Here is a 23,272-nt window from a genome sequence, read left to right on the forward strand (position 1 = left end):
GTGCTGAGCTTGATCTGGAGTGGCAGAGAGCGACTTACCCTAGTCCCGTAAAGAGGGACCAGGAGGGAACATGAGAGTCGGGAAGCCCAGGCCCTATCCCTCACTGTTTCCACAAACCTCACCCATCTCTGATGCCCTGCTGGCTGTGGAGTCCCCCACGCTAAAGAACTTCCATCCCCGGGAGAAACTGGCTGATGGGACCATGGAGCACTGTCCACTGCAGGCCAGGCTCCCAGGGTGGTGGGCTACCATCCCAGTGAAGGGATGGCGGGGGCTGTGGGGAAGAGAAGGGGAAGAGGGGGCTAAGGGTCAGTATCCTCAGGGCTAGAAGCCTTCCCACACCTACCCACAGAGATCTGTGGGGTGGGAGGGACAGAGGGGTGACCAGGAATTGGGGAGGAAACAGGCAAAGAAAGCTGCAGGTGGAGAGCCAGAAGCCTACAGCCTCTCTCCTTGACTCCCTGTCGTACCCTCTAACCTTCCTCCCATCTGCTATTCCCCTTCCCTACCCACCTTGTCATTGTTCTAAGACCCCCTCCATTCCTCTTTCCTCTGAACCCTCAACTCCAACCTTTTCTCTTCTTGTTTGCTTTTACCACTCCAACCCAAACACCAGCACTGCCCTTCAATCCTCTCCCACCTCAGAAGCCCTGATGGCCCAGCCCCTCCCCCGCCCTCAGGACACTAATCTGAACAGAGTTTAGGATATACCCATAATGCCTTGGTAGATAAGAGGGGCAGAGGACTCGCCCTCCGGGGGGACCCCACGAAGCGACAGCTCATAGGGGACGCCGGGAGGTGGTGAGGGCACCAGAGCCTGGCGGACGTCCCCTGGCAGTAGTTCCTCATGTGCCCCTGGCCCCTCGGGTACCCGGAGGCGCAGCTGGAAGTGGGCAAACGTGTCAGGCTGAGCAGTCCAAGCGACGCGGAGGTGCCCCGTCTTGTCTTTGCCCAGCACCCTCAACTCTCCTAGTTCCTGGGGGCGCTGCTGTAGTTCAGGGGCCCGGGCCCCTTGAGTGGTTGAAGGGCCTGAGGGAGGAGGCTCATCCGTGGCCGCCAAGAGGCCTGAGGGAGAGGACCCTGGGAAGGGGCAGGGAGAGAAAACAAGAGAGTCGAGAATGAGAGCAAGAAGGGAAATCCCAGCCCCCAGGTTCTGCCTTCTAGCCTCTCAGAGCCTATAGACCCTCCCTCTTCTGCTTCTGAGTCCACTCGCTGGACCACCTCATCCTTCCAAGGGTCTGCCCCATCCTCCCAACACCCCTGTCCACCCCCTTCTTAAACAGACAAACCTGCAGGCAATAAATAAAAGAACTAAATCTGGCCATCCCTCCCCTCACAAGGCTCCTATGACCCCCAGCCCCACAGATTTCCATGTCCTTCCCTAAGTACATCCCCTTCCCTACTGGGTGGTGGTCGTGGCTTCCATTAGTGCTGCAGTGAGAAGCCTGGAAGAAAGGAGGAGATGTGGTGTTAAGGAAGGCGGATGCAAGTAGAGAGTGGGTAGTGAGGAGAGAGGGAAAAGAGGGTGTGTATGGGGGGTACATCCAGCTCAGGTGGCATCTGGGCCCTAGGGGGGAAGAACAGGTCCACAACCCTCCCCAGGGCAGCCAGAGAGCACCCCTCCCCTGAGCCGGCATCGTTCCTGTGGAAGAGACAAGCATGAAGTGAGCCAGGAGGTCTGGAAAGACAGCTGAAGAAGCAGTGGTTTCACCTCTCACAGACACAAGCTGCCTGATGGTTTCAAGGCCATTCCCACGCCGCAGTCCCCATGTGTCCCTTTGAGGTCAAGGCCAAATTGTGGAAAATAGTAACCGCTGACCACAGCCTTCTGCTACCCTCACTACAGTGAGTCAGAGTTGAGGAGTGCTGGTTTCACTCCGGTGACCACCCCAACTGCTCCAGTGAGTTTTTGCAGACCCTCCCATCCCCCTAAATACCCCTTCCCTTGCCCAGGATGGCAATCCTGACAAAGTGTCTGGGGAACCTTAAAGACCAGGTCTCCCTGGCCCCGGGTATGCCCGAGGGCCCTGGGGTGGAGATGGCTTCTAGGAACACAGAAGGGCATGCTTTGTTGTGGAGTCCCCTGGAGCCTGGACCGGGAAGGGCTTGAAGGCCGAGGAGTGTGGTGGGTGGGGGTGGGGTGGCAGTCTGAGCAGTGAGGCAGTGGGAGGAACTCTTGGATGCAGACTCCAAAGGCAGGTGAGGCTGGGCAGGGAATGGGTGGTCCCGCGGCCCCAGCCCATGCTACCTGTGGTGGTGATGAAGGCGTAGGACTTGGAGGTCTGCCCTGCCCGCACCCCGTGGACCTCCACGTGGTAGGTGGTGCCGGGCCTGAGGTCGGGTAGGCTGACGGTGCGCGTGGTGCCCGGCACGGTCAGCTCCCCGCCGGGGCCCTCTGCCGGCGGCTGGGGCCGCCAGCGCAGCACCACGCGCTCGAAGTGGCCGCGAAGCCCGTCAAGGGATACGAGTAGTGCGCCGTCCGCGGAACTGCCCAGGACCTCGGGCTTGGGGTGGCGGGGCGCAGCCACCCGATCGACGCCTTCGGGCGAGAGGCCGTAGATGCCCTGGTTGGAGTCCCGCTTCCAGGTGCCGGGGTCGGGGCTGGCGGTGGGGCGGGGGCGACGGGGCTGGGGGGCCGGGGAGCCGACGGGGGCGGCGGCCGCCCGACGCCGCTGCAAGTATTCGTGGATGTGGCGCGCCACCGACGCGTAGGTCTGGTTGGCCCGCACTGGGTAGCCATGAGCCCGCAGGTGGCGCTCCAGGTCTTGCACGGTGCCGCGGAAGCGGCCCAGCTCGGCGGTCAGGTTGCCCCACGCCCGCCGGGGGGGCTGCGGCAGGCTAGGCCCAGGCCGAGGCTCCTCCTCCCCATCCTCCGCGGGCCGCGAGGGCCTAGCGGGACGTGAGGGCCGAGGGGGCCGCGGGGCCGGAGCAGGCCGGGGGCGGGGCTTGGGGGGCGGGGCTGGGGGGCGAACCTCCGGGTAACTGTAGTGGCCGGGTGCTGCCGGGGGCAAAAAAGGGGGAAGGGGAGAGCAGGTCAGTGGCAGCCCCCCCTCCCCACCGCCCCTGCGCTCCTCCCCACGGCAGCCCCGCACTCCCTCCCCCCCGCCCCGCCCCCAACCGGAGCCAGAGGCCTCTTGCTCGTGCCCCAGCCCCACCTGGAAAGAGAACCAGAGAAAGGAGTCAGTGTCCCAGGAGCCCCTCCCCGCTCGCCCTCCAAGCCCGCCATTGTTGGTGCCCTAGAAAGAAGAGAGAAGCCAGCAGGTGGGGCCCTGTGTCTGAAGGAGAGAAAGGGGAGTGGGAGGAGAGAATGTGAGCTACAGCGAGGTGGGCGTCCCTCTGTCACAGGAAAAGAAATTAAATATCCATCTGTTAAGAGACCTTGAGGATTAGTGGAAAATTACTGCTCTGAGACCAAATTCCCCCCAGCCCCAATCCTAAAGTCAACAGGAATGCGGATCTCTGATCTGCCCAATTCCAATCCCTACAAGGTCTGACCACCAACTGTGAGCACAGGCCTGCGTCTAAATTTCAAGCAAAATCTACCCCATCTGCGTGAGTCAGACATCATCTTCTATTTACTGCTTCTCTCCATGGGGCAGGTTCCTCCCCTCCCTCCCCCCATACTCCAACCTGCAGCCTTCCTACAGGCCTCCAAGCACCCTAGGGCTTTGTCTTCCCGTGGCCCAGTTACAGAGCAAGTCCCCAGCAGGTGATTTGTGACTACCCCTGCCCTGCCCAGGTGCATTCAGAGGAGCCTGTGAACCCTAGATATGGGCTCCCAAAGAAGGGGCTGCTCCACAAAGAAACTGGGTCCTTCCTTAACCCCTGGCCAGGCATACCTGTGTTGGCCCTGACAGAAGCCGGGTAGCTTACTGCCCGGCCCCGCTCTGCAGTGACAGTCACTACATATTCCACGCCTGGCATCAGGTCGGTCAGCAGTGTTCCATCTGCCTCAGGGGGTACCTCCAGCCGCACCCTCTGGTTGCCGGCACTGACATAGGACACCACGAATCGGTCCACCTCAGCCTGGGGTCGCAGCCAGCTGAGCTCCAGTGTGGTTGGTGTCACAGCCACCACTCGGAGGTCCTGGGGGCCGTCGATCACTAGCCAGGTTAGAGAGAAGAGGGATCAGGTGGGAGTCTAGTTCTTCAGTCACCAGCTTTCACTCTAAGAGCTCTGTCACCATCCAGTTCCTCCCTTCTGCTTTCCTGGGGGCAGATTCCCAGCCACCCCTCTCAAATCCAAATCTCCAACCAGGACCCTTCCCTCAGCCCCAGCTCTCACTGGTGGTGATGGTCTTGGAAGCAGGAGGGCCCCAGTTAGTCCCTCGAAGGGCACGGACAGTGACCTGGTACTCCTGGCCAGGAGCCAGTCCTCTCTGGTCATAGGCTGAGGCAGAGCTGGGTACTCGTGCTGTGAATGGGGGGCTCACCCCCTCTGTCTGCAAGAAAGAGAGCACCAGGTGGTTTAAGGCTGATGGTCTCACCCCTGCTGCCCAATCTTCCTTATCTCTTCTTTCTCCAAACTCCAGTTGCTGTCAACACGGAATTGTGTAGAACTTGGTCCTGTGCAGCTGGGGAGCGTGGTGGTAGCAGCAAACACATCTAAAATGCTTAGTCCCAGGGCACCTGGTGGCTCAGTCATTAAGTATCTGACTTCAGCTCAGGTCATGATCTCAGGTTCATGAGATGGAGCCCCGCGTTGGGTGAGCTCAAGCCCTGCTTCTCTCTCTCTTTTTCTCTCTAACCCTCGCTCACTTGCACCCTTTCTCTCTCTCTCAAAAAATGAAATGAAATGAAATGAAATAAAATAAAATAAAATAAAATAAAATAAAATAAAATAAAATAATATATAAAATGCTTAGCCCGTACCAGGTGCTATTCAAGGCAACTTGCATATATCAACTCACTTAATCCTCATAAGAACCGTATGAGGTAGATCATGTTATTCCCATTGGACAGATGAAGAAACCAAGGTACAAAAGGATTAAGTATCTTGCCCAACATTTGCCCCAGCCTCAGCCTCCCCACAGACACCCACCCCTGGCTGGGTATTGTGGGTGTGACCCTTGTCATGACACATTAGGCACTTCTCTGGTCTCCTGAGCAGGGTTGGAGGCCACTCAAAAACAAAGTCCACCTGCCCTAAATTCTTTACATACGTTCCCCAATTTTGTGCCTGGCATCGTGCTGGGCATGATGAAAGACATGTCCCCTGTCCTCAGCTCATGTTAAAGCTGATTAGATCTCTACCCAGATCTCTGTGGCATACAGGCCTGTGAGTGAACCACTGCTCCAAGTGCACACATAAGGTATTATGATTACCTGTGGTGACCCCACAGGAGATATACCAGCTCCAGAAGGGTCTCCTGGAGTGCCAGCCACTGGGGAAACAGGAGGAATGGACATCTGTGAGCAGTCTAACTGCCCCGAATTTCACTGGGCTGTCTAGCTAGGACAGCTAATAAGGACGCTCTGTTCTGCTTAGCTATGTTGGCCATGATGAGGGCACCTCCATCCAGCCAAGTAGGATTGGAAATTTCAAAAGGTACTCTCCTAAACCAAGAAAATTGTGGGGAAACCAACACAGTAAATAGCAAAGTACAAAACCAGATGAGAGGCCACGTAGAGATTTCTGGGTTGAGGATGAAAGAAAGCTTTGTCAGACTTTTGTTGGTTGAAAATTTTTCCGGGCACACAGGACCCCTGCTCCTCTCCTACTCACCCTGCCCTAGGATACCCCAGTCTAGGAGGCCTTTGGATGGGCTTCACCTAAAGACCCATGAAGTCCTCATCCTTCCTAGAACTTTCTCTCTCTCTTTCTTTCTCCCCTTATTCCCCCAACCCAACAACACACACACACACACACACACACACACACACACACACACACGGCCCTTGGGTGCTCCCTGATGATGTCTGGTCCTTCCAGCAAGACAAGCCATCTTGTTCTTCAGACCACCTTCTCCCTTCAGACTGCCTACGTGAACCTTTTAGACACCTCTTAGTCCCTGCTAAGATCAATTTGGGAATCGTCCCCTGAAAGTGCCACTGTCAGTCTAATCGACCTCTCTCATTTGCCTGGTCTGAGACAGGCTCTCTACCAGATGCTGGCGTCCCTTGCTGCTTCACTGTCCTTGGCGAGTTTCTAACCTTATTTCTGATACCAACTTCATGGTTCCAGGTGGGGGTGCCACCCTGCTTAGGCGCTGGAGTTTCCCCCACCATCTTCCACCTTTCAGACCAGACCTCAAACACAAACTTTTCTAAGGCCATGAGGTCTTGTGTCCCAATGAAAGCGTGGCGTAGTCCAGTTTCTAGGCTGCAGAATACAGCCAAATCAAGAATGCTGGGCCCTCCTCTTCAAGGGCTCATCGTCCTGAGTTTCCTCATGCTTCCTCTCACATTCAGAGAGGAACCAGCCTTTTGCAAAATAGCAACATTCCTTGAGTTAGTGGTCCTCCCTCAGGCTTGGGGTGTATCAGAATCCCCCAGAGGGCTTGTTACAGTGCAGGTTACTGGGCTCCAGGCCCAGAGCTCCTAATTCAGTAGCTCTGGAGCTGGAGTCTGCCCATTGGCATGTGTAACAAGCTCCCTCCTGGGTGATGCTAATGCTTCAGGTCCCGGGAATATGCCTTGAGAACCACTGAGTCAGAGTAGCAATGCCACGTATGCATGGAGAAGGAGAAATGTTTCTTCTTCCGCGTTCTGAAAACCATTCCAGTGACTAGGTGTGTCCCTTTGCCAGCAACAGCAGAGGCTGGGCTTTGCGATGGAGTGCTTCTGGAAAAGGGAGTGGATAAGGTAGAGATAGGCTTCTAAGAAGATAGCAGTGCCTGAGGACAGCCAGCTACCAATACTCTGTGCCAACAGAAATGGGCAGAGAGCGCTGGCCAAGGCAAGAGGCAGGATTCCAGAGGCCAGCCACAGAAAGCTTAGAAAGCAGTCTGAAGGCCAGTAGCACAGGCTAACGTGGAGTCCAAGAGAGGTGTTGGGGACCAACTTCACAGGAGCATTTTCCACACCCGGGCTCAAAGGGAACCCAGAATGTGACAGAGGTTCATACCCAGAGATGAGTTGAGCCGGACCCAGGCCAGCTCGACCTCACCTGGCCCCATGGTGAGGGAGGAAGCCTAGAGCTTTGGCTGGGAAACTTCTTGGAAACACTTCTTGAAAACACCCGAGGATGGGTTTGTATTTACTAAGAGCAGAGGACAAAGCTTTCCTGCAAGTCCCTTCTATCTCAAGTGTTTAATTCTTCTTTCCCTGCAGTTGCTTAAGAAAGTTGTTCCTTTTAAAAGTCCTATCCTCTCAAGATCAGAGCTATGTAAATAATATGCACACAGAAGAGAGTGGGAGCAACACTTAAAAATGTTAACCGTGCTTGTTTTAGTGTGAAGCAGCCAAGAATTATTTGCTTTTTCCTCTAGTTGCCAAATTCTTGTCTTGTGATTATATTATTTTTATAACCAAAAACAACAACAAAAACACTTCACAGAAGAAAAAATCTAAGCCGTACTGGTTGCACTGCAAAGCTGGGATTTCTGCCTCTGTTTCTACCAGACAGTAAGGAGAGACAGAGCATGGCAGGGGTCTGGTCTTGTGGCTATAACAAAAGGACTTAGAATGAACAGCCTCTCCCACTCCCCTGCCAAAAAAAAAAAAAAAAAAAAAAAAGAATGATCAGGTCAATTAGGGTGGGGTTGACAGCCAGCACCTCTGAACTGTCCCTTCTGTCCTTGACCCTTCCTAGGGTTTAGGCCCTGGGAGTTATTCATTCTTCCAGAGTTCTGGCCAGGCAGAGATTAGGATAAATGGCCTACTCACCCATGGCATTTGTGGGAAGATGCAGGAAAACATGAGCTAGACAGTAGAGATGTCAAATGATTTGGAGCTGGGAGGCCAAACATATCATAAAAGCCCAATCTGCATAAAAGGAGGTCTCTAATGAGAGGCCATGAGGCTTTGACCTTAGGGTGCCCCCAAATATTTTAAGAGCGAGTTGGAAGGAGACAGAGAAAGAATGCTTTGCAGTGCACTGATGACACGGAGGCGGGAGAAGCAGTTCACAGACTCAAATTATTGCAACAGCCTAGACAGCTTGGCCCAAACCAGAAAAGATAACACTGAACAGAGCCACATGCAGAGGCCTATATTTAGGCTGAGAAAGTGTATATAGTTGAATGTCATCTTTTTATCTTTTTTTTCTTTTCTTCTTTCTTTTTTTCCATGTTTATCTACATTTTCTAAAGTTTCTACACTGAGCCTACATGACCTTTATAATAAAAGTTACTTAAAAACAGTTTTGATTGAAAACAGCTGACAGTTTTTGTGACCGCAAGTTAATACACACCGACTCTGAAAAAAAGTGCCCGTGTCTCCAGAGTTAGCCAGGAGGACTACTGGACTCCTCCTTGCCCCCACATTTTGGGGGCAAATGCAAAAAGTACGAGGCACTAGAGGAGGGAACCCAGGAATTGTGGGATTCGGGAAACAAAGCCTTAGGGAAAAGGGGTGAAGAGACCAGTGGGTCTGGCCTGGAGAGAATGAAGAGTGTGGTGATCACTGATGTTTCCAAATACCTGAAAGCCTGTGGTAGAGGACGTGGGGAAAGCAATGGCAACATTCTGATGCTGGTGGAGGCCCAACTAGGGCCAATGGATGGATGTCAGAATGGGGCAGATTTAGATTCAGCAACAACAGAAAGAACTACCAGTAATGACCAACAATGGACTGGACAGCCTCTGGAAGTACTGAGCTCACTGTCACCAGAGGTATTCCAGCAGCAGTGAACTGATGCTGCAGAGGCCTTCTGGACCCAGTGTGGGGTAGGACGAGAAGGCCTTCCATCGGAGCTTCAGGAACCTAGCCACCTCACTACCTAGAACTTCCTGCTTGAGGTGAGAACTCCCTCCCCCGAGGCCTGCCCACTCAACCTCCTCCTGCAGCTGGGCTCTCACCGTGGGAATGAACTGAATTTCATAGGCATCCACAGTGCCAGGAGCCCGGGTCCACTCTGTCCGAACCGTCGTCTCCTCCAAGAGGTGCATCCTCATGCCCTCGATGGCTGGCACCTCTGCCCAGGAGAATGAGATACGGGAAGGTGGTTAGCCTAAGGCAGCCCCTCACCCCCTACCCCTATCACACACCGCCCCCCCACTCAGGGTCACACCAAAAGATGGATCCCAGTTCCTGCTCCTCTCTGGAGGTGGGGCAAAGCTGGCAGAGGCCTCAACAGGCCCTGGGGTCTCCTTCACCTCCCCCCCCCCATCCGGGAACACAGAATCTCTGTAAAAGCAACTAAAGGAGCTCCAACCTGCCCATTAGAGATTTGAAAGCAGGTCCTGCCTGCAGGACCCCCCTGCCCCCATGGTTCTGCTGCTCCTGGTGGACACTGGCTCTCTGTCTTCTATGACTGCCCCCCACCCAAACCCCAATAACTGACCTCCTTCACACTTTCTCCAGTCCCTGGGTTCCTAGGCCTCAGGCTCAGGCCTTCCCACGGGCTCTGGACCCCAGTTCCTGACCCATCCTATTGGGGAAGGCTACCTGCTCACCTTCCCCGCAGTCCTCCCCTGCATAGCCATCTTGACAGACGCAGCTGCCCTCATGACACTCTCCCCTGCCGCGGCAGTCCCCGGGGCACGTCTGAATGGCACAGTCCGGTCCTCGGAAGCCCTCGACGCATACACACTGGCCCGCACGGCACAGTTCCCGGGGCCCACAGCCCCCAGGGCAGGCGCTGGCGGGAGGCTCCTCCTGCCCACAGTCCTCCCCGCTATAGCCCACGTGGCACACGCACGCTCCCTGCACACAGCGCCCACGGCCCCGGCAGTCTGCCGGGCAGGTGCGGGTGGCACAGGAGGGCCCAGTGTAGCCCGAGTCGCACACGCAGCGCCCGTCCTCACAGCGGCCGCGCTGGTGGCAGTTGGAAGGGCAGGTACGAAGGCCACAGTCCTCGCCTGCGTAGCCCTCCCAACAGGTGCACACACCGTCCTGGCACAGGCCGTGCTGGCTGCAGTCGCGCGGGCACCGCCTTACGCTGCAGTCCTCGCCTGAGTAGCCATCGTCGCACACGCAGCGCCCGTCCAGGCACTGGCCGCGACCGTGGCAACCTCCTGGGCAGCTGCGCACGCCACAGTCCTCTCCCTCGTAGCCCGCGTTGCACACACACACGCCGTCCTCACAGCGGCCGCGACCGCGGCAGTCCCCAGGGCACCGACGGCTCCCGCAGTCCTCGCCCGCGAAGCCCGGGTTGCACACGCAGCGGCCGTCCACGCAGCGGCCGCGCCCACGACAGTCGCCGGGGCAGGCGCGCGTGCCGCAGTCTCGGCCTGTATACCCGGGCCAACACACGCAGCGGCCACTCTCGCAACGGCCCCGGCCGCGACAGTCCCCGGGACAGCTGCGCACCCCGCAGTCCTCGCCGCTGTAGCCCGCGTTGCACACGCACACGCCGTTCTCGCAGCGCCCGCGGCCCCGACAGTCGCGGGGGCAGGCGCGTGAGCCACAGTCAGGCCCCGTGTACCCCGGCCAGCACACGCAGCGGCCGTCCTCGCAGCGGCCCCTTTGGTTGCAGTCGCCCGGGCAGCTGCGCACTCCGCAGTCGTCCCCGCTGTAGCCTACGTCGCAGATGCATTCGCCGTCCTCGCAGCGCCCGCGGCCCCGGCAGTCTCGCGGGCACGTCCGGGTGCCGCAGTCCTCGCCCGCGTACCCAGGCCAGCACACACAGCGGCCGTCCACGCAGCGCCCGCCCTCGCCACAGTCCCACGGGCAGCTCCGCGAGCCGCAGTCGTCGCCGGTGTAGCCGGGGTCGCACACGCAGCGCCCGTCCTCGCAGCGACCTCTCTGGCTGCAGCCCCGGGGGCAGCTCCTCACCGCACAGTCCTCGCCGGTGTAGCCGTGGTCGCACACGCAGCGTCCGTTCTCGCAGCGCCCCCTCTGGCTGCAACCTCTAGGGCAGCTCCTCTTCCCACAGTCGTCGCCAGTGTAGCCGGGGTCGCACACGCAGCGCCCGTCCTCGCAGCGCCCCCTCTGGCTGCAGCCCCGGGGACACGAGCGCAGGCTGCAATCGTTGCCAGAGAAGCCAGCCCGGCACACGCACACGCCCTGCACACAGCGCCCGCGGCCGTTGCAGTCCCCGGGACAGGAGGGCCAGCCGCAGCTGGGGCCGCTGTAGCCAGGGAAGCACACGCAGCGCCCGCGGACACAGCGACCCTGATCGTTGCAGTCATCTGGGCAGGATCCGGAGCCTGAGGGTGGGGAGGATGGGGACACCCCAGCGCCTGTAGGGTCTGAGCAGGTGGGCCCACCCCAGCCTGGTTCACAGGAGCAGGCACAGCGGCTCAGGTCAAACACGCCATGGAGACTACAGAGGCTACGAACGTCTGTCTGGCCTGGAGGAAGAGGGAGAGGCAGGCCTCAGTCTCTCTGGGGAGAGAGATGGAGCCCATGCAGTGCTCCCCTGGCCAGGAGGGCCAGGCTCGTTTCATAAGGTCATCTTTGTGTCCAGGTACTCCTAGTCAATATATGTGGGCTCTGGAGGCCCCAGCATATGCTTGGGGACAGGAGAGGGAGGTGCTGACATCAAGCCTGGTGGCTTCTCTCTCCGACTTGTGCCCCGAGCTGCACTCATCACCCCCAAGGGGGAAGATGGGATGCCTTTTTCTAATTCATACCAAGGTCCTTTAGGGACTAGTGATGCCACACTTGCCCACCTTCCTCTTTTTTTGTGCCCCCTCGCATGATCATCTGCTCACCTGTGCCAGCCTGAGCAGCGGCAGGACAACATGTCCCAGTGCACTGTTCCTTGAGGCCTTTCACCAGCTCCTCCAGGATCTCTAACCGGACCTTCAGGGCCTGCACCTCTGAAGCAGGGACTGGGGGCTCCGTGCCGGGGGGACAACCACAGCCAGATGAAGGGGGCAGGTTGATGCGGTGGGTAAACACCACCTGCTTCTCCCCTCCTTCCACATTGTGCTCATAAAGCCGAGAAGAGGGGCTTCCCCCTATTGGCTCCACTGTGCGGCCTCCTGGCTGGGGAGGGGGGCGTGGGGCTGGGAGTGTCACATTGGACCGTGGAGAGAAAGGGCCTGTTCTGACTGTGCCCAGCAGTACCAGGAAGGCCAGTCCGGAGATTAGGAACCATTGGGCTGGCATCACTCAGGAGGCTGTGAGGAGAGAGGACACATGTGAGCAGTTCTCAGAGAAGGAGACAAGATGGCTCCCCACCTCCCTCAATATACACATCCACAGTCCCACCACCCACAACCAATCTACCCAACTCACATGCATGTAAAACTCCACATTCAACCCAACCTAAGGGATACCCTCCTTGGGCAGAGGGCATCCTTTTTTTTTTTTTTTTTTTTTTACCGTTCCATCCACACTGGTCTTTTGTTTGTGCCACAGATACTACAAGCTTACATTAGCCCAAGGACCTTTTAGCTGTACGTTCTCTGCATCTGGGATGCTCTTCAAGACTGGCTCCTTCTTGCTCAAATCTTAACTCACATGTCTTTGATCCCAGAGACCTTCCCTGCGGCCCAGTAGGAATGTTTTCCATTACTCTCTATCACAGTATCCTGCCTATGTTCTTCATGGCATTTACTGCTGCCTGAATCACCCGTTCGTTTAGGTACTTGCCTGTTATCTTTCTCCCACCACTGAAGTGGGAACTCCATCAGAACAGGGACCTCGTCTGTCCTGGCACTGCTGTATACCTGTGCCTGACACCCATGGGCTACCCAACACATTTATGTCGAACAGATCAGCAGATGAGTGTATGAGGCCAATCCTTCCACAAGCATCTGGCTCTCAGCGTCCACTCTCTTCTTAGGTGAAGATTACCCTCTCTTTCCCTTTTATTCAATCCCTCACTCTCCACTAAATCCTTCCCATCAACTTTCATAGGAGCTTGGGGCGCCTGGGTGGCTTAGTTGGTTGGGTGACTTCAGCTCGGGTCATGATCTCACGGTTTGTGGGTTCAAGCCCTGCATCGGCCTTTGTTCTGACAGCTGGGAGTCTGGAGCCTGCTTCAGATTCTGTGTCTCCCTCTCTCTCCCTCCACCTCCCCTCACGCTCAGTCTCTCTCTTTCCCTCTCTCTCTGTCTCAAAAATAAATGAATATTAAAAAAAAATTTAACTTTCACAGGAGCTCAAATATCTCCCATTGTTTAAAAGAATCCTTCTACCTGAATGTGAGACAGGAAACCATCAAAATCCTAGTGGAGAAAGCAGGAAAAACCTCTCTGACCTCAGCTGCAGCAATTTCTTACTTGACACATCTCCAAAGGCAAGGGAATTAACAGCAAAAATGAACGATTGGGACCTCATGAAGATAAAAAGCTTCTGCACTGCAAAGGAAACAATCAACAAAACTAAAAGGCAACCGACGGAATGGGAAAAGATATTCGCAAATGACATATTGAACAAAGGGCTAGTATCCAAAATCTATAAAGAACTCACCAAACTCCACACCCGAAAAACAAATAATCCAGTGAAGAAATGGGCAGAAAACATGAGTAGACACTTCTCTAAAGAAGACATCCAGATGGTCAACAGGCACATGAAAAGATGCTCAACATCGCTCCTCATCAGGGAAATACAAATCAAAACCACACTCAGATACCACCTCACACCAGTCAGAGTGGCTAAAATGAACAAATCAGGAGATGCTGGCGAGGATGTGGAGAAACAGGAACCCTCTTGCACTGTTGGTGGGAATGCAAATGGGTGCAGCCACTCTGGAAAACAGTGTGGAGGTTCCTCAAAAAATTAAAAATAGACCTACCCTATGACCCAGGAATAGCACTGCTAGGAATTTACCCAAGGGATACAGGAGTGCTGATGCATAAGGGCACTTGTACCCCAATGTTTATAGCAGCACTTTCAACAATAGCCAAATTATGGAAAGAGCCTAAATGTCCATCAACAGATGAATGGATAAAGAAATTGTGGTTTATATACACAATGGAATACTACATGGCAATGAGAAAGAATGAAATATGGCCTTTTGTAGCAACGTGGATGGAACTGGAGAGTGTGATGCTAAGTGAAATAAGTCATACAGAGAAAGACAGATACCATACGTTTTCACTCTTCTGTGGATCCTGAGAAACTTAACAGAAGACCATGGGGGAGGGGAAGAAAAAAAAAGTTAGGGAGGGAGGGAGGCAAACCATAAGAGACTCTTAAAAACTGAGAATAAACTGAGGGTTGATGGGGGGTGGGAGGGAGGGGAAAGTGGGTGATGGGCATTGAGGAGGGCACCTGTTGGGATGAGCACCGGGTGTTGTATGGAAACCAATCTGACAATAAATTTCATGTAAAAAAATAAAAATAAAAGAATCCTTCTTCCTCAGTTCATACATTATCAAAAACCTTGCAATTAGAAATGTGCAAGGAAGGATAGAACAGAATAGTGTCCAGATACAGACCCACATGCATGTGGTCGGTCACCTGACAAAGGTGACACTGTGATTAAAAACAGACGCTCTTTCTGATAAATGAGAAAAGATCCAACTGGAAAAAAAAAATCTGTCTCTACCTTATGTCCACCAACAGAAATTAATTTGAAGTGAATCTCAGGGACCTAATTATGAAAGGTAAAGCAATACCTTTCAGAACAGTATCATACAGAAGAAAAATAGGAGAAAATTTTTGACAAGCTTAGAGTAAGCAAAGATCTTTTAAAACCTGACCACACAAGATATAACCATAAAAGATTTCACACAAAACCTAACCATAAAAAAGAGACAGATACCTTAGGACTCATGAAGTTGATCACTTCTGGCCATCCAGGGACACCATTTAGAGAATAAGAACACAAGCCATAGACTGAAATAAAATACACAAGAAACGCGGAGAGGTAGCGAGGGAGGGAGAGAGGTAGAGATGGATATTGATCGAGAGTGAGAGAGATGATTAAAATCTGAGATACAAAAAAAATCTGCAAAACAAAAAATAGCAAACAAAAAGACAGGCAACCCAGTCTTTCAAATTGACAAAAGCCTTAAATAGATACTCTAGAAAGGAATATATCCAAAGGGCCAATAAACATATGGAAAATAAACATATATATGTGCATAACAAAACTAGCAAACAGGGAAATGCAAATTAAAACCACAATGAGCTGCCATTATTTTGCCATCAGAATGGCTAAATTAAAGGGCTTGTTGTTGCTTGATATTGGCAAGAATGTAAAGCAAATGGAACTCTCATCTATTGCCAGCAGGAGCAAAAATTAGTGCAACCACTTTGGAAAACTGTTAGGCAGTATCTGCTAAGACACATAGCCTATAACCCAGCAATTCCACTTCGGTAAATATCCAACAGAAATGACTGCATGTATCCTCCAAAAGACATGTACAAGAATGTTCATGAAAACTTTTTCATATTAGCCAAGTGAAACAACTTAAGTGTCCATTAATAGTACAATGGATAAACAAATTGTGGCACAATCATACAATGGACTATTACAGTGATGAAAACACCCTCCTGCTACATGTAACAACATAAACAATTTCACACACATAAAGCTGGCAGAAGAAACCAGACATAAAAAAAGAACATTGTAAATGATGTTGTTTACATGAGGTTCCAAAACAGGCAGAGTTAATCTTTACTAGAAGACAGGATAGGATTACTGAAAATATTTTGTACTTTGATCTGGGTGGTGGTTAAACGGATGTATACATATTCAAAGATTAATTGAGCTATACACTTTAGATTTGTGTGTTTCACAATATGAAAGGTATATCTTTTTTTTTTTTGAGAGAGAGAGAGAGAAAGAGAATGAGTGGGAGAAGGGCATAGGGAGAGAGAATCCTAAACTGGCTCCACACCCAGAGTGGAACCTGACACGGGGCTCAAACTTATGGCCATGAGATAATGACATGAGCAGAAATTAAGAGTCAGACATTCAACTGACTGAGCCACCCAAGAGACCCTGAAAGTTATGTCTTAAAACAACAACAACAACAACAACAACAATCTCATCTCCCTCAATCTCATACTTCTTCCTGGCAGCACATATTTCACTCCCCAACTTCATGGCCTCAGTTGTCAAAAGATTTACCTGTACTAGGAATGCAAGCTGGTGTAGCCACTCTGGAAAACAGTTTGGAGGTTCCTCAAAAAGCAAAAAATAGAACTACCCTATGGCCCAGCAATTGCACTACTAGGCATTTATCCAAGGGATACAGGTGTGCTGTTTCAAAGGGACACATGCACCCCCATGTTTATAGCAGCACTATCAACAGTAGCCAAAGTATGGAAAGAGCCCAAATGTCTATCGATGGGTGAATGGATAAAGAAGATGTGGTATATATATGTATATATATATATATATATATATATATATATATATATATATATACACATACACACACACACACACACAATGGAGTATTACTCAGCAATCAAAAAGAATGAAATCTTGCCATTTGCAACTACGTGGATGGAACTGGAGGGTATTATGCTAAGTGAAATTAGTCAGAGAAAGACAAAAATCATATGACTTCACTGATATGAGGACTTTAAGAGACAAAACAGATGAACGGAAGGGAAGGGAAACAAAAATAATATAAAAACAGGGAGGGCGACAAAACAGAAGAGACTCATAGGGGCGCCTGGGTGGCGCAGTCAGTTAAGCGGCCGACTTCAGCCAGGTCACGATCTCGCGGTCCGTGAGTTCGAGCCCCGCGTCGGGCTCTGTGCTGACAGCTCGGAGCCTGGAGCCTGTTTCCGATTCTGTGTCTCCCTCTCTCTCTGCCCCTCCCCCGTTCATGTTCTGTCTCTCTCTGTCCCAAAAATAAATAAAAAACGTTGAAAAAAAAATTTAAAAAAAAAAAAAAAAAGAAGAGACTCATAAATATGGAGAACAAACTGAGGGTTACTGGAGGGGTTGTGGGAAGGGGGATGGGCTAAATGGGTAAGGGACACTAAGGAATCTACTCCTGAAATCGTTGCACTATATGCTAACTAATTTGGATGTAGATTTAAAAAAATAAAACATTAAATTAAAATTAAAGAAAGAAGATTTACCTGTACTTGCTGTTTCCATTTCTCCAAATCCCATGAATGCCCCTCTGCACTCCCCTCTGGCTTCCCCACCTCCTTTCAACCTATCAAACAGCCCTCCCTAAGATCTCCCAAAGATCTCAATGTCACAGAATCTGAGAAACATTTGTCTTCATCTTACTTGACCTGTCTTAAAAATCACTGGACATAGTTCACCACATCTTCCATTTTAAAACATTCTGTATCTGTGCTGTTAATATGGTAGCCAGGAGAGCTATGTGGCTCTTGAATACTTGAAATGTGCCTAGAGTAACTGAAAAACTGATTTTACTCAGTATTTAAAAATTTTTTAAATGTTTAGTTTTGAAAAAGAGAGACATAGTGCAAACAGGGGATGGGGCAGAGAGAGAGAGAGAGAGAGAGAGAGAGAGAGAGAGAGAGAGAGAGAACCCAAAGTAGAGTCCAGGCTCCGAGCTGTCAGCACAGAGCCCAATGCGGGACTCAAACCCACAAACCACAGGATCATGACCTGAGCCGATGTCAGACACTCAACCAACTGAGCCACCCAGGTGCCCCTATTCAGTATTTTTTAAAAGCTCCCCAGGTGATTGTAATGTGCAACCAGAGTGGAGATCTACTTCTCTAGTCACTCACCCAGTACTTTCACCCAGACCCATGATTTTAATTCCCAAATTATACCCCAATTTATAAATTAGCCCATTCCTCTTCTCTTAACTCCAAGTAATATATCTAATTGCCTACTTGCTTGGCATCTCTTCTTGAGCACCTCATATTCAACATCTCCAAAACTGAACTATGGTCACCCTTCCTGTGCCCCATCCCTTCTCCACTGTGTTCTCCACCACAACTCACAGTGCCACCTTCCATCCAGTTTTACAACTAGAAACCTAACCCCCATCAACACCACCATATGTTGACATATTTGCCCTTTTTTTTAATGCTTATTTGTTTATTTTGAGAGAGAGACAGAGAGAGAGAGAGAGCTGGGGAGGGAGAGAGCGAGAAAGAGACAGAATCTCAAGCAGGTTCCACACTGTCAGTTCAGAGCCTGATGCAGGGCTCAAACTCATGAATGAACGGTGAGATCATGACCTGAGCCAAAATCAAGAGTCGGATGCTCAACTGACTGTGCCACCCAGGCGTCCCTCTCATTAACATCTCTTTAATTTGCTCACTTCTCTCCCTCTTGACATTGTTAGAATTCAAGCCATCACCTGCCCTTTGCTTGACAACTGTATTCACCTCCTAGCTGGTCCCTCTGCTCCCTTGTCACCCCATACAATCTCACAAAGACAACTAGGATGTCCCACTCCCCCTAAAAACTCTCCAGTGTCTCTCTTCTGAATTCCTTTCAAAGGCTGACAAACAGCCCTGCCTCATCTGGCCCCTGTTGACCTCTCCCACCTCATCACCCATAACCCTTCCCTCCCTCTCTTCCTTCCAGTCCCACTGACCTTACATCCCTCACCCTCTTCCCAGACTTTTGTATATGTGAAACCCTCTTCCCTTCCCTCGTGGCCTTCTTATCCCTTATGTCTCAACTTCATGTTGCTTCCTCAGGCAACCTTTCCTGCCCAGGTCAGGTTCCCCCTCACATCAAAGCACCATGTAACTCCCATTTGTACCATGTATAACAATTTATAATCATATATTTATTGGTGGGATTATTTTAATACTTTTTTGTCTACACTCAATCTTACCTACTAGATTATAAGGTCCATGAGGGCAGGCATGGCCCTGATTTTTTTCTTGGCTGTTGTATCCTTGCATCTAGACATATTAGGTGCTCGATAAATATTGACCATATGAGTGAATGAAAAGTTCAGTTTAAGCTGAGGACTAGCATCAGGGCTAGAACCAAGAACAGGACCAAGGTCAGGGCTAGGACCACGGACAGTGTCTGGGACAGGAAGTTGGATAGAAACCACAGCACAGGCAGAAACTGGCTAGAGAGGCCAGGTGTGGATTCTGGCAGGGCTGGATAGTACAAGCACTTTAGAAAACCATTTTGCAGAATCTATGAAATCTACCAGAGCTCTATGCGAACCCTATGATCCGCCAATTCCACCCCCAGGAATATACCCATCAGTGCAGTACTACTCATAATAGCCCAAACCGGGAACTACCCAAATATCTCACCTCAGTAGAATGGAATAAATAAAGCATGGTTTATTCATACTGCAACTATATGTAGTAACATGGATGGATCTCACCAATATGCGGTTGAGCAAAAGAAGCCAGACACAAGAGAGAACATGCTGTAAAATTGTATTTATATGAAGTCTGAGGAGGGACAATGTTAATCGGTAGTGTTACAGATCAGAGGTGTGGTGCTCTTGGGGGAGTAGCGACCAGAAGGGCATAGTGGGGAAATTCTGAGGTGCCAAGAATATCCTGTGTCTTGATCTAGGTGCTGGTATCCAGCTGTTTGTGGAATCCACTGAAGCAAGGATTGGGCCGCACAGAAAGAAAAGAGGTGTTCAGGGTGAGCCAGGGCAGGGGGCTGCGGCAAAGGGACACGGAGGGTTCAGTCCAGGTGAAGGGTTAAGGAGAGGTGTAGGCAGGCGCCCAGCTCTTCTGGACCAGAGACTGGAGAGAGGAGGGCGGGGTGAGTGTGGAAACGCTGACCGGCGAGGAGGGAAGGGACGGTGACCAACACACACACATTTCCTGGCTTCCTACCCATAAACTTCTTGAGTCTGAGAAAAGGGAGTTTTCAGGGCTCCCCGCCACCAGCCCAGGAGAGACGGAAGGAAAGCTGGACAACAGTGAAAGAGCATTTCCACGCTAAGAGGCACCGTGCCGGAGAAGGTCCAGGCAGAGGCCTGGCCTGCAGACAGCTGCCCTTCCCTGGGCCCCTCGGCCCTTCTGTCAGCTTGGAGTGTAGCCTTGGGTACAAGGTGGGCTCTGACCCACCCTCAAATCCTGTCACTCTGTGTCTAAGGCCATGCAAACCAAGGGGTGCATGCACACATAAACACATGTACACATCCAAATATACCTGAGTGTGCACTCATCCACAAATACAAGTATGAACACACTTATACACAAATAAACCTGCAACTTTGCAGGCACGCATGTGTGAGTGTGTGCACAGGTGTGTGTGCGCACAATCTCCTCTTCACGGCTCCTCCACACGTATTCATTGGGTGATGCCTAAGAAAGCTGATTTCTCGCTGGCTCAGGGGGCAGCTGTGTGAGGCAAAGAACATAGTTGGAACCAGATGGGAGGCCCTGCTCTAAAGGGAAGCAGCAGATACCTGGTGCCCCACACCCCTGGGGGCCTTTGTCAGTTGTCCAGTCCCCCTCCCCACCACTGGATCCTGCATCTTTCCCAACTCGGTGGTGGGGTGGGGGAGGGGGACAGGTTCCCTGTTGCAGGAAGGAGAGAAGCTGGAAAGTAGCAAGGCAGGCCTGAGAGGATAGGGGTAGCCTCCCCAGTTCACAGCCTGGAGCCTCCTTCCCCACCCCCACTCCTGCCCTGTCACCACCTCTCCACCTCCCCACCTCCAACTCTGGGAAGAATTCTGCTCTTCTCTCAGCACTAGGAAAGCAAAGAACTTGGGTGTTTCTTGTGTTTCCCCCTCATCATCCCCCTCTACTGCTGTGTCTGGGGCGCCTTTCTGCAGTGGGGAGGGGGGACATGGCTTCCCCCTTTCGGCATCCTCCTCACAGTTGGAGGGCTGGCAGAGATGGGGACATCCTCCCAAGCTGTGACTCAGCTTGCCTGGTATTCATGTTGTGGCCAACTTTGACACTTTGCTCATCAGGGACTGTTGGTCCCAAGAGGTGTGAAGAAGGGCCGGCTTCCATGAGGGATGTTCCAGAGTTGGGCTATTTGGGCCCCACACCCCTGCCTCCCTCTGCCCTTCATGCCACCTGAGTGATGAAAGTAGAAGGATTCCAGGAGTGTGAGAGGAAGGAGGGAGATGGGGGGTGGGTGGTTCCAGATATTGGGTTGAAGCCAGAAGGTAAGGAGGTGCCAGGGAGGGGGAATTTGGGGGGATCCAGATGCCCTTTATTCTGGGGAGCTATGGGCCAGAGGAATGGAAAAAGTAAGAGGATTTCTGGGCTCCCAGTGGGAAAGAGTCAGGGGGCAATGAGAGACAGGAAGGTGGGTTCAGGTCCTGCACTGAGTGACCAGGACTCAGGGGGAAGGAAGTCTGAAGAACTAAGGTGCCGTGTCTCCAAGGGAGTGGAGACAGGGGAGAGAAAGAGAGGAGGGAGCGGGATGCGGGAAGCGGGTGGGGACTGGAAGCGGACAGCCGGCAGCTGCGGTGTTTCCGACTTGCTTCCCAGTAGTTCCTCCGGGTTCCATTTCCAGTTGTTTCCAAGCCATTAAATTCTTTCCAGGCGAGATAAGGGGCCCGCCCGCCCCACCCAGGGCGTGTCACGTGTAGGGGGCAGGGGGAGGTTTAGACGGACAGAAGCAAGGAGAGCCTGGAAGGGGGACGGAAGGAAGACGGAGCTCCTGTGCCCCTGGAGGCATCTCTTAGTCAGCCCGGCCCCGCTGAACCGTGAGTCATGGGTGCAGAGCTCTCAGCCAAGAACAAGTTTTAGGATCCTCTCCGCAAGCTCTGTGCCCTTCCCAGACCTGGGAATCCTGACTTTGCTTCATTTCAGAGTTTCTTAAAGGCTCAAGACCCCCAGACCTCCCTCCCAGATCCTATAACCCACATGCTGAGAGGCTCCCTCTGGCACCTTCCCGGAGGTCTAGCCTCGGCTGCTCCAACCACAGCACTTTACTCCTGAGATCCAGCTGGCCACTGGTTCAGCCTCCAGCCCCTTGTTTCCCCCAGTCAGGGCACCTCCGAGTCCTACCTCATCGATAACCACCTCCACCCTGGTGCCACCACCTGATCCCATCCAAACGTTGCGCGCGCGCGCGCGCACACACACACACACACACACACACACACACACCCTCCATAGGGAGTCTAGTCCCCAGTGCAACGTCCCTTTTCCTCTGTCCCAACAGAAAGTCTCTGCTCTGTGAGGCTCTCTTGAGAGCTCTCCCGTCACACCTTCGCCTGGGGTGTAGGGGTAGGACAGAGCCCCCACCGCTCCCAGCTCTTCCCTTGTTCTCCCCAGAGCTCTGCTGCTTACCTGGGCAACAAGCGGCTGCAGTGCCTCTGCACCTGCTCTGTCCCTGACCTTGGGAGGGGAGTTCTCAAGACAGGGCAGAGCTACCGTGTCTTGGCAGCCCTGAGCTCCTTGGAGGTCCCCTTGCTTGCTCCCTGCAGCAGGGGCTCACGGAGCTTCGACCCGACCGTCGATCTCGGCAGCGACAGCAAGAAGGAGGGAGCCTGCAGTGAGCAGGGGGAGGAGAAGGGGAGGACCAGCATGAGGTCAGGGAGGGGAGCGGAGATAGGGCAGGTCCTCCCACCCCTCCAGTCCCTGCCAGGCCTTCCCAACGTCATCGAATGCCACCCCTCCTCCCCTCCCTGTCTGGGATCACCGAGTCTCACAATACCGTCTTGCCTCCTGCATCCCTGGTCCTACCTCCCACACCCTTTCCTTGTCCCATTTTTACTCTTCCTCCCCACCCTAGTTTTTGCCCAACCTGACATCCCCAATCCCTTATGCCATTTCTCCTTTCCCCCCACCATTTCCCCACCTGTTGCTCCTGCTCTCTCACTGGGTTCTCCTCTCTACCAGCACCCTTCCTCTTGGCCAGCCCCTCTTCCTCCTCCCTCCCTGGCACCTCCTTTCCCACCTCTGCCCTGCTCCCACTTTGCTCCAGCTTGGATCCTGTCCCTCTTGCCTGTTGCCCAGCACCGGTTCTTTCTCTGCTCCCCCACTCCCCCTTCCCCACCCCAGCCACTGCCATTCTTTCCCGGGAGTGTGGGGCAGGGGCAGGGGTGAAGGAAACCCCCCTCGACCCTTTCCTGCCTGGTCCCTTTGCTTCCACCTGCACCTGTCTCTTCCTCTCCTATCTTTTCTGCTGGCCCTGTCCTTACACTGCCTCTCCCATCCGTTCTGGTCAGTCCACCTGTTCTCAGCTTGGGATCATTGCCCCCTTTTCATTCGCCTACCTCAGCAAATTCTAGAGAAATGGCAGATGAGGCTTGAGTGCTTGGCTGAGCAACAAGATATATGACTTGGGAAGGAAGTTGGGGTTCAGGAGAGACAGGGAAGAGAAGCTGGAAATTTAGGAGGGAGGCTTAGGGAGGGAGACAGAGCTAGAGGCGGGAGGCAGATATGGGGGGGGGTAATGAATGGGAGGGTGT

At 52.9% G+C, this 23,272-nt stretch overlaps 1 protein-coding gene across 9 annotated transcripts in view; it reads right to left on the reverse strand.

Annotated features, from left to right (window-relative positions):
- TNXB (tenascin XB) overlaps positions 1-22,350 on the reverse strand; it is a 58,204-nt gene extending 35,854 nt beyond the window's left edge. For 8 of the 9 annotated variants that reach the window (XM_058733401.1, XM_058733394.1, XM_058733398.1 and 5 more), the window contains exons 1-8: positions 22,149-22,350; positions 11,759-12,169; positions 9,557-11,395; positions 8,960-9,075; positions 4,285-4,441; positions 3,840-4,103; positions 2,249-2,998; positions 712-1,080 (exon numbers count right to left, since the gene is read on the reverse strand). In XM_058733401.1, the coding sequence (XP_058589384.1) occupies positions 712-1,080; positions 2,249-2,998; positions 3,840-4,103; positions 4,285-4,441; positions 8,960-9,075; positions 9,557-11,395; positions 11,759-12,158 (3,895 nt within the window). In that variant the 5' untranslated portion in view covers positions 12,159-12,169; positions 22,149-22,350. The remainder of the gene's footprint in view (positions 1-711; positions 1,081-2,248; positions 2,999-3,839; positions 4,104-4,284; positions 4,442-8,959; positions 9,076-9,556; positions 11,396-11,758; positions 12,170-22,148) is intronic. The other variant, XM_058733399.1, reaches the window with a different exon arrangement.
- Between the last annotated feature and the right edge of the window lie 922 nt (positions 22,351-23,272).

The sequence above is a fragment of the Neofelis nebulosa genome, chromosome 6 (assembly GCF_028018385.1).
Source record: "Neofelis nebulosa isolate mNeoNeb1 chromosome 6, mNeoNeb1.pri, whole genome shotgun sequence".
In the NCBI taxonomy this organism is placed as follows: domain Eukaryota; kingdom Metazoa; phylum Chordata; class Mammalia; order Carnivora; family Felidae; genus Neofelis; species Neofelis nebulosa.